Raw genomic sequence first — 11,260 nt, forward strand, 5'->3', positions numbered from 1 at the left:
TTATTAGATACTTTCAAAGTAGGGTAATACTGGTTTTATAGAACAAGTTTTGTAGTGTTTATTCCTTTTCTGTTTTATGAAGTAATTTGAGAAACATTGGTTTTCATTATTTCTCGAATATCTGGTAGAATACTGTAAAAATCTATTTTTTCTTTGTGGATAAAATTTTTCTTATTGTTTCTTTGACCAGTAGTTAAGAATAGGACAGCTGACTGTACAAACCATTGAATTCCATAGTGATGTCCTAGCATGAACGAGTCCTTTCAGTTACTTCCAATACTACCAAAGAGAATTCTCTACCCACAAATTCGTCTTTTTTTTGAAATTGTTTATTTATCCCATTTCAGAATGATAGTCTCTTTAGGCATAATATTCATAATAGACATTTTCTTTTAGTATGTATTACTTAATTAATTATAGGTGCCACAGATTTAGAAAAAAAATCTCTGACATTTGAATTCCTTGTGCCCCTGTAGGTAAGGCAACATTCCCTCATGTCTTCTTTAAATAATTTTTTTAAAATTGTCTTTTGTGAAATTTGGCTGTGTTGAATGTCAGAGTAGACACTTCTGGGTTTACTCTAACTGGAGTTGTAACAAACTTTCTATCTCTAAGGTTTTGTATTCCACCAAAGCTAAAATGCTTTCAGCTTTCCCATCTATGAGGGGACAGGCAACAACATTCTTTTTCTTCTTTTTGGAACACAATGGTGGCTCTGTCACTCTTTCTCTTGTCAGACAGTTCAGTCTGCAGCAATTTATTCTTTTTAGTCATGCTATTTTAATTGACTAGTTGAATAATTTATATTGATCTCATGGATTCCAATTCTGTGCTCCAAATTTGTACCCTATAGTTAAGCCAATCCAGTAGAAGTTTTCTTTGTTTTTACCTTTTGTTTGTGACTTAGAGATAGTAAAGTGTATAATATATGCATTTTTTGGTTATTTTTCTGTGAAAAATTGGTTCATTGTCAAAGCTTGTTTTCATAAAATGTCTGAGATTTCAATGTCCTTGGTAGGATCATAATTTCATTCCTTGATTCTAATAACTTGGTTCACATTAAACCATTGTGATTCTAAGTGAAATTGTGTTATGTCTTATTCCTAAGAAAAACACATTTTGTGACAAATTTTAATAGTTTTCATTTCTTCTTATTATTAAATGAACAAAGAAATTATAAAATATTGATTTTGTTAGATATTGACATTGCTAAAGTATTGGTGAGGTAACCTCTTCCCAGAATTCTCCTATTCTGGTTGCTTTGCCTACACTTCCTGCCTGGCTACAGGCCAATCTGTATTTTATTAAACCAATACAAGTAACAAATCATTACAGGGTACAAGACCATTATCCCACAACAAAAGAATCTTTTAAGGATTAGATCATTATGAACTGTCTCAGAAATAAACAAGAAGACTGGAAGCCTTTCATTCATCACGAACAATTTGGTGTCTCAGGATATTGACATAATCAGACACCTTTTGTGTGTCTCTGTTCAGGCATACAAACAAGCTATGTAGACCAAAAAGTTGGATTCCTCTTTGGGATTGCTGTAGATATGGCTCTCCTGACCAGGCAGTGTAGGTCTCATTTTTCTTAAGTTCAGGATGAACCTAATCACAAAATAATAGTCAATCAGTTATTATTTACATTATTAATATTTGTTAGTCCTCATTATTTTAAATATTGAATAATATTTGGAGGAAAAGTAGAAAGGTAAATCTTAAGCCAAAAATATGTTTCATGTATGTGGACAAGGGAGCCATAAGTTTGTTATTTATCTAAAAACTAGACAGAAGAACCATGCATATATTTTTTGTAGTGTAGTTGATCTCCAGTGAAGTATATCAGCACAGGAGCTGCTTGGCTATTGACACGCTTTTGACCAAAGGACGATGGAGAATCTAGAGTCAATTGTCATGTGAGAAAATTTTCCATATTCTCAGTGCTACCTCTCATGTGCCATTTGTATTTTATTACTTTTCTTAGGAGACAATTTCCCTTTTCTTCCTTCAACAATATCTATTTTCCATGAATCATGGACATGAAGCCACAAAAATGATGGGGCCTAAAATACTTTCAGTTTAGGGATGATTTGTATGGGAAGATGTGCTGAAATGGTTGGGATATTTTACTCTGCCCCCAATTGCTTCCTGAAATCATTAACATTAATTGAGGTCCCTGTGTTGTTGGGTACTAAAGAAAGTACTTTTGAGAAGTTTGAAGTGCAACTTACCCGTTAGTTCCAAGACCGTCTATGCTATTACCTGCCTAAATTTCCCTGTGGCAGATGGAGAATTCATCTAAAGTTCAGTTTTCATTACAGATGTTATAGTTTTCATGACTAATGAGTGAAAGCAAGAGAGTTGAATGAGATGACTCACCTGGCTGAGTATAGTCTTAATGTCCTGCAGATTTTTTGTGAGTCTTTTGATTTGCCTATCAATCAAGGTAACTTTTGATATGGTAGCATATGGAGTTCCATCAAGATCAGCCATATTGTTTTCTACATGGTACAGAAGATTTTTCCAGGCAGCCAGCATGCTGATGGTCACATTCAGAAGGGTCATAGGCTAAGAAAAAAACCAATCAAGCATCACATAATGGTACCACTGTAGGTTAAATTGCATGTGGTAAGACTACTCGTGTAGTCTTTATATCTTGTGATTTTTTTGATAATTAATTGAAGCAATATTGATACAATGCTTTGGGAATTATGTAGCCATAGAGTAGCTCTTAGCATCTCTCTTCATTCACTTTTTCTTATGTTTTACAGTTGCTGTTGTGCATAGCATATATACAGAATGAAGGTTCCAGCAAATCGTTAAGAACAGGTTATTGGTGTGCCAGTTGGACATATATGATGGTAGTTATTTTAAGTCATGGGCAGGTCATTAGATAAGTAGACTTTAGTAAAAACACAGTGGTACTACCTGCCTAGTTATGATAGGCCATATTTGTACCTCATGAAGTATGAATAGGATGTTACTGGGCCCTAGATAGTGGTGTCAGAGAAGAGTGAAGAAATAGACAGAAGAGCAGAAATACAGCAAGTCAAAAAGAGTTGATGCCATGGTCAGTAGCGTTCAATGATTCCCAAAGAAGCATTTTAGTAATTAGAGAAATTGCAACTCTTCTTGCTTTCTTATGCCTGCATGTGAGAGGAAATTTAACCATGAAACTTCAAATCAATTCAAAGTCTCTTACATAATAATAGGTTCAATGCCAATGGTAAGGCTGTGATTAAAATAAGAACAATTTTATGAACAATTTATTACTTGAAAATTGCTCTCAATTTTATTTTGCATATACTTTATCATCTGTGTAGTATGCTCATCTTTTTTTTCACATTCCTGAAGGTGTGGTTACTGTGACTAAATGGTGCCTGTTTTCAGGTAGCAGGGTGTGGACTCACCTGCATTCTTTGAGCTTTCATTTTGCTGCTTGGGATGGAGTGGGATGCAGTGTGGCAGGTCATGGTGGGCTTGTTCTGGAACTTCTGGCCTGGGTCATACTGTGCATCCTGGAAAGGATGAAAAAATCAGTTAGTTGGAGCTTTGGAATGGAGTAAATGAACTCATGGGCAGAGTAGTGATTATTAATGCATTTTCTGTGTCTGCTAAAAAAAACCATTTAATTAGTTTTTGGAGAATTTCAATGACGAGTACTGTATTTAAATAATTTTCACCCCCACACTCTCCTCCCTGCAAATCTTCCTAGATCCTCACTCCCTTTTGACTTTCTGCTCTCTTGGTTATTATTGTTACACATGTACAGGAACAAATATACATATGTGTACATAAGTAAGACCCGCTCAGTCAGTTTAGTGTTGCTCATATGTACATGCATTTGTGATTGGACAATGTCTGAAGGGGCTTCTCCTTGAAGAACACTTGTTCTCCATCTGTTTGAGGTCCATTGTTTGCTTGTAATTCTTTATGTAGGGGTGGGGCCTTGAGAAATTTCCCTTACCCATGCTGAGATATGAAGAGTACATTAAATCTCAAATTAAGAAATTAAAAAAGAGACCCTTTGTATATTTACTTCTTTCTATTGGAGATGTAACCTAATTTAATTTTCACATCTACCCTATTAGCTTCCCATGGCTCACAACTTTACAGCTCTGATTTCTCACTTGCCTAAAAGTTGCTATTTGCAAAGGAAGCACTAAAACACCAAATCTACAAAACACTATATTGTAATGATGATTTTTTCTAGGGTTACAGCTTAATGCTCAGTACATATGTGTCTTCAATCTCTTGATTCCTTTTGGAGCACACTGACACATTTTTTTAAATTGCACATTATATAATTACATATATTTTCTTTTAGCACTGGAGCTATATATCATGAACATGTTAAATTTAATTAATATTTAAATAGTATATGATCCAATATATTTTTACTACTATATTTATTATTTAAATTTGGTAATCAGCAAAATTATGAATGTTTTGTGAGTTGTTACAGATGTTAATATGAAAGGTTGCCAGTCAGGAAATGGAGATTGAAAAAAATCAAACAGTTATCTCAGAGGACAGTATTAATAAATGTTTATTGTGCACATGGTAGCCTTGTGCTCATAGTCATTGACGTTGAAGCCCTCATCTATGTTTGCCTCCTGGGTGGACTTAGAGCAGATAAGATCCAGCCTTTAAAGTACATGCATCAGCAGAATGTTGGATCCTGTTTTCGTATCCAATCTCTTAGCCTGTGCCTTTTTATAGGTGAGTTGAGTCCATTGACATTAAGTGATATTAATGACCAGTGGTTGTTAACTCTGGTCACTTTTTTAGTAGTAGAGTTTGTGTGTTTCCCTCCTTAGAGTTGTGCTGGTGAAGGGTCTCTAGATGTCTGAGTTATTGTGGTCATTGTTGGACTCCTTGGTTAGAGATTTTCCTTCTATTACTTTCTGTAAGGCTGGATTAGTGGCTACGTATTGTTTAAATTTGTTTTTATCTTGGAAAATTTTGTTTTCTCCATTTATAGAGGTCAGAGAACCTGAAATGACCCTATCCTATAGTCATACTGATGAATATCTTGCATATCACCATAGAACCTTCATCTGGAGATGGATGGAGATAGAGACAGAGACCCACACTGGAGCACCGGACTGAGCTCCCAATGTCCCAAGGAGGAGCAGAAGGAGGGAAAATATGAGCAAAGAAGTCAGGACCACGAGGGGTGCACCCACCCACGGAGACAGTGGGGCTGATCTATTGTGAGCTCACCAAGGCCAGCTGGACTGCAACTGAAAAAGCATGGGATAAAACCGGACTCTCTGAATATGGCGGACAATGAGGGCTGCTGAGAAGGCAAGGACAATGCCACTGGGTTTTGATCCTACTTCATGTTCTGGCTTTGTGGGAGCCTAGCCAGTTTGGATGTTCACCTTCCTGGACCAGGATGGAGCGGGGAGGACTTTGGACTTTCCACAGGGCAGGGAACCCCGGGGGGGGGGGGGGGGGGGGGGGGGGGGGGGGGGGGGGGGGGGGGGGGGGGGGGGGAGGAGGGAAAAGGGAGACGGGGAGGGAAATGGGAGGCGGGGAGGAGGCGGAAATTTTTTTTCAATAAAAAATTATATTTAAAAAAAATTAAAAAATGCAAAAAAAGTACATGCATCAGGAAGAGAAAGCCTGTTGATGGTTCTAACCCAGCTCTCATTTTGTAAGCTCATGTTCTCAAATTCTATAAACAATGGCTCCCAGATTTGGGGGCTTTGAAAAGCTATTTACTATTACTATTATTGTTGCATTGTCTGCCTCCTGACATTGTTTCAGTCATTTTAATTCTTTCCAGTTCAAGGTATTCTTCCAATTTGATTCTCCTTTATTGTATATCTACAGTATGCTAAGCGAAGAATGTCAGTGGGGACTTTGCAGAACACCCAAGAACAGAAAATCAGAGCCCCCTTTCAGCCATTCCTTTTTTGGCTTCAGGCCAAGAGTAGAAATTAAAAAAAAATACATTACAGAAAAATCTTTTAAAAATGCTTTTGAAAGTATTTTAAAACATTTTCAATTTTCTCTCCAAATTCAGTGATTTTATGAAGCTCTCACCCCTCTCCCTATTCTAGTGACTGCTGCTTTGTTGTGTGTTATTTGAATTTTGGTCCATGTTTTCTCATTTAAACTTCTGTTTATTTTAGTTACTGACATTGGGACCTTTTTATGAAAGAGTCTAAAGTAAGTGAAGGACTTACAAATTCATTTAATGTTTCCAAAGAGAGGCGATTGATGGTCTCAGATGTGGTGCTTGTCCTGTTAAACATATAGCCGAGGACCTTCTGGCAGCCGCCATCTTTCATGAGACACCTGGGTACAGAAGCCACATTCTCCCACACGAGCAGCGGCAGCAGCAATAGGGCCCCTGCAATAAGGAATGAAATCACAGAGACAATGTTTTCATGTGAAGTAACAAGAGTCATCCTGTATAGCTAAGCTTTTTATAGTCCTAGTGTCCTCTTTTGAGCAGTGTGGTATATTTGAGCTAAAATGAGGAAAAGATGAATCTGCTACTATGGAAATTTGTCAACAATTGGCCCTAGATGGCATGATAAGAGAGGTTTTAGGACATCTGCTATGACAACACCCAACTTTAAAATTTGTGACAATGATATATGCTGGGGTCATTATCAATGTGCTTTTGACGGACATGGACCTATAAAAGTCAGTAGTTTGTTAATTTAAGAGGGAAGAAAAATCAACTGCCGCTATGAAAAGGAGCTTTTAACTTCAACAATACTACAACAAAGTGTTTTCCTATATTGAAGTGTGAGTCTTGGGCTGGGGGTTGTCTTCAAGGTTAAAGTGCTTGCCACAAAAGCATGAAAACAGAAATTTAAATTACCAGATTCCAATTGAGTGCCCCAACTGTGTGGTATTCCAGTTTGCCTATAATATTGCCTCCAGGAGTGGGGACTTGTAATACATAGCCCAAGCTTGATAGCATGACTAGTTACAATGGTAACCTTTACATTTCATTGAGAGATCCTGACTCTACAACTAAGATCGAAGAACTATGAAAAGTGATTCCCTCTATTGAAACCTTCATTCTTTGTGGCATGCACACACAACAACGAATACCTTCAAATGCACATACTACACATATCCATGAAAATAAAAAGATGAAACAAATTGCAAGCGTTCAGGAACTAAATTTTATGGAGACTTTTATAAATGTAGCTTGGAGTATTCAAGATTAAACTAATGAATTACTAAAAGATTTATGTGTTGGAAATACCTACTTTCAAATAGCCAAATAACTAAATATATCACAAGTTATGCAGTGTATAAGTTAACTAAACAATATATTATATATAAGTTTAAATACTATTTTTAGAATTCACAGTGCCTTTAATTTTTCAAAGACATGGTGCTTTCTCCTGAGTTTGACACTTGATGATCGCACACACACACACACACACACACTCCTACTATTAATCATTAGAGAGAATTACAAGGACTAACTAAGTACTTTTTCACATTTCTTAAAATGTATCCCATAATTGTCATTAATTCATTTTCCTGAAAAAACTTATCAAGAATGTAAAGGCTAATAGCTAACAACTATAGCACATATTTTTATTTACAAATTAATTAGGATTGAGACAAATTCTCAAAGCCCAGTAAGACACATATCTGTGAGCACTGTCTGCTTTAGCTGAGTACTGGAAGATTCATTAGGGTGGCTCAAGCCCAGCAGTTCATGGTGCCTTGGAACCTGAAAGTGTCAGCTGCGTGATTGTGACAAATTAGAAGCCTAGGCATCGGAGGTCCTCATTCCAGCATCAGTTCTCAATTTTAGCAACACAACAACGCTTAGATAGATCCTTTCTTGTTCTGGAGCTGTCCTGTGTATTGGAGGATGTGTGCACATTTCTCTAATTTCTACACACTAGAAGTCAGTCACCCTCTCACCTTTTCTCCTCACTTCAATCAGAAATCATGCTTTCTACAGTTTTTGTTTAAAGGTTAACATTCTTAAGAAGCACTCATCTAAATATTCTGCACAATTTTCTTATGCTGCAAAAATCAGAATGTGGGAAAAACTTCACAAGAGCAAAGAAAGTGTTCTATATGATGCTGGGCAGTGGTGGCGCACGCCTTTAATCCCAGCACTCGGGAGGCAGAGGCAGGCGGATCTCTGTGACTTTGAGGTCAGCCTGGTCTACAAGAGCTAGTTCCAGGACAGGCTCCAAAGCCACAGAGAAACCCTGTCTCAAAAAATCAAAAAAAAAAGTATTCTATACGAGAGACTATGTATATGATTGTAAAATGATGAATTAGGCTTTGAGGAACATAAGTAAGAGTACTTACAGGAAGGTGGTTGAATCAAAGACAGCCGCATCTCTGAGAAATCCCACCACAGTCTGTGTGCCAACTGAAGACGGCTGCCTCACTAGATCCTACGTTCACTTAATTTTTCTACCACTTATATAGTCCATCAGACAATCCCCAAAGCTATGCAGAGATGGTCTGTAGGAGGAAAGAAGATAGGTCTATAACTTTATCTACCTCCTGATGTCTGATGTTTATGTCACAGCCAGAGGAATGTAGTCATTTCCTAACACTCCATTCTATCCCTCAGGCTTTGTCAACTCTTTGCAACTCTTTGTCTGGTTAGACTTGTAGCCCACTCAACAGGTGGGAAACCATGCCCAGTGTTAGAAATGTATCTAACTACCAGGGACTAGTGAGGTCATGGATTTTAGAAGAGAATCTACTACCACCACGTTGATAGACCAGGTTCATTTGTAACTCCTAAGAACATTCTAAACATTATCCCTATATCCACAGAGCTAAATTCTGATCAAAGAGGCATAGTCTTCTATGCATAGGTATATATATTTGTCAATCTCCTGATTCCTGTTTTTCCATGCTACAATTTATAACATTATAGCTTTTCTTTGACCACATAATCTATACATTTTAAACATATAAAATTAATAAAATTTTAAGAATGTAAATGTGTTAATTTTAACATTAGGTGGAAAACCTCAGCATAATTTTTAGGGGATACTACACAAAGGAAATTTAAAGCACAGTAAAAATGTATCAATGTGCCCATATCATTCAACACTTAATTTAAAAAAAAATACATTTTCCTTGTGGTATGATTGAGCATCCTTTGGGTATATACCCAAAAGTAGTAATGCTGGGCCTTGAGGTAGGTTGTTCCCTAATTTTCTGAGAAATCACCATACTGATTTCTAAAGCAGCTGTACCAGTGTTCAGTACCCCCAGCAATGGAGGAGTGTTCCCTTTACCCCAAATCCTCTCCAGCATAAGCTATCATTAGTGTTTTTGATCTTGGCCATTCTGACAGGTGTAAGATGAAATCTCAGAGTTGTTTTGATTTGCATTTTCCTGGCAGCTAAGGATGTTGAACATTTCTGTAAGTGTCTTTTAGCCATTTTAGATTTGTCTGTTGAGAGTTCTCTGTTTATGTCTGTATTCTATTTTTTAAATTGGATTATTTGTTCCTTTGATGACAAGTTTCTTGAGTTGTTTGTTTATTTTGGTGTGCTCAACTATGTTCATATCAGCTTTATTTGTGATAGCCAGAACCTGGAGACAACCTAAATGGCCCTCAACTGAAGAATGGATAAGGAAAATGGGGTATATTTACACAATGGAGTACTACATAGCAGGAAAAAATAATGACATTTTGAAATTTACAGGCAAATAGATGAATCCAGAAAACATCATATTGAGTGAGGTAACCCAGAAAAACAGATATAATATGTATTTGCTTATCAATTGCTTTTAGACATAAAATAAAGAAAAAAAACAGCCTACAATTCACAAACTCCAGAGAACCTAGACAACAAAAAGGACCCTACAAAAGACATACATGGATCTAATCTACATGGAAAGTAGAAAAAGAAAAGATTTGAGTAAGTTGGGATCATGGGGATCATGGGAGAGGGTAGAATGGGAGGAGAGAGGAAGGGGCAGCGAAAAATATATAACTCAAAAACAATAAAGAAAGAAAAAATATATTTTCTTAAGTATGTTTTATTTAAAATATCTAGAGCTTCAAGTTAACAGTCAAAAATTGTAAAAGCTTAATGGACTACTTAGGATAGTGAAAAGTTCTAAGATGCCCAGCCCACGATGGGGACTAAAGGAAAGCACAGTGATTAAAGATGAGAATAGAAATAAATTTTATTACAAATACTGTGACTCTGTGTTCACATTCATTGACGCACTGAATTTCTCGCATACTGTGGCCCCGGAGGCTTATAGCACGCAATATACAACCCATAAACTACATTTGCTGGGAAGAGTGGGCTTGCTCACAATTCTGAACTAGGAATGCTTGGTTGTAAAACCATGAGCCTAGAACCTAATTTTCAGCTTCTGATCTCAAGTTCTTAAATATGGACCCCAGATTTGGGGTTTTTGTAAAACTGTCATCATCATCATCATCATCACCATCATCATCATTATCATTATTAATTACTGTCATTGTTATCCCTTGCTGCTACTGTTTTTTCATTTTAATTATTTTCTTTTTTAAATAATTTCATTCATTTTCTTTCTTTTTTAAAAAAAACTATCTTTTTTTTTTCATTATACATACCAATCCAAGTTTCTTCTCCCTCCCCTCCTCCTATTTCCTCCACCTTCCCAGCCCACCATCCACTCCTCAGAGAGGGCAGACACATTGCTTTGGGGGAACGTCCAAAGCTTTCCTTACTATATCTAGGTCGAGCAAAGTATCCATCCAAAGAGAAAGGGTTCCAAAAAAGCCAGTACAAGTAGTAGGGATACATCCTGGTGCCACTGCCAATGGCCCCAAAGTCTGCCCCAGCCATACATCTGTCACCCACATTCAGAGGGACTAGTTTGGTTCTATGCTGGTTTTTGCCCTGTCCGGTTGGAGTTGGTGAGCTCACATTAGCTCGTGTAAACTGTTTCAGTGGATGTCACCATTATGGTCTTGACTTCTTTTCTCATATTCTCACTCCTCCCACTCTTCAACTGGACGTTGGGAAGTCAGTCCAGTGCTCAGCTGAGGACCCCTGCCTCTGTTTCCATCAGTTGCTGGATGAAGGTTCTATGGTGATATTTAAGGTATTCATCAACCTGACTACAGGGCAAGGCCAATTTGGGCACCCTGTCCTGTATTGCTCAGGGTCTTAGCTGGGATCATCCTTGTGGATTCCTGGGAACTTCTCTAGTGCCAGGTTTCTTGCTAACCCCGTAATGGCTCCCTCAAGCAAAATATCTCTTTTCTTTCTCTCATCTCTGTC

At 37.3% G+C, this 11,260-nt stretch overlaps 1 protein-coding gene across 1 annotated transcript; it reads right to left on the reverse strand.

Moving 5' to 3' along the window:
* Positions 1 to 258: 258 nt before the first annotated feature.
* LOC126501649 (prolactin-5A1-like) lies at positions 259 to 8,472 on the reverse strand. Its single transcript, XM_050142407.1, has 5 exons — positions 8,319 to 8,472; positions 6,203 to 6,369; positions 3,416 to 3,523; positions 2,385 to 2,573; positions 259 to 1,613 (listed from the first exon to the last, which is right to left on the reverse strand). The coding sequence occupies exons 1-5, from the start codon at positions 8,347 to 8,349 to the stop codon at positions 1,428 to 1,430; spliced, it is 681 nt and encodes a 226-aa protein (XP_049998364.1). The 5' UTR covers positions 8,350 to 8,472; the 3' UTR covers positions 259 to 1,427.
* Between the last annotated feature and the right edge of the window lie 2,788 nt (positions 8,473 to 11,260).

The sequence above is a fragment of the Alexandromys fortis genome, unplaced genomic scaffold, assembly GCF_014885135.2.
Source record: "Alexandromys fortis isolate MF-2015 unplaced genomic scaffold, M_Fortis_MF-2015_v1.1 scaffold_5, whole genome shotgun sequence".
Lineage (NCBI taxonomy): Eukaryota > Metazoa > Chordata > Mammalia > Rodentia > Cricetidae > Alexandromys > Alexandromys fortis.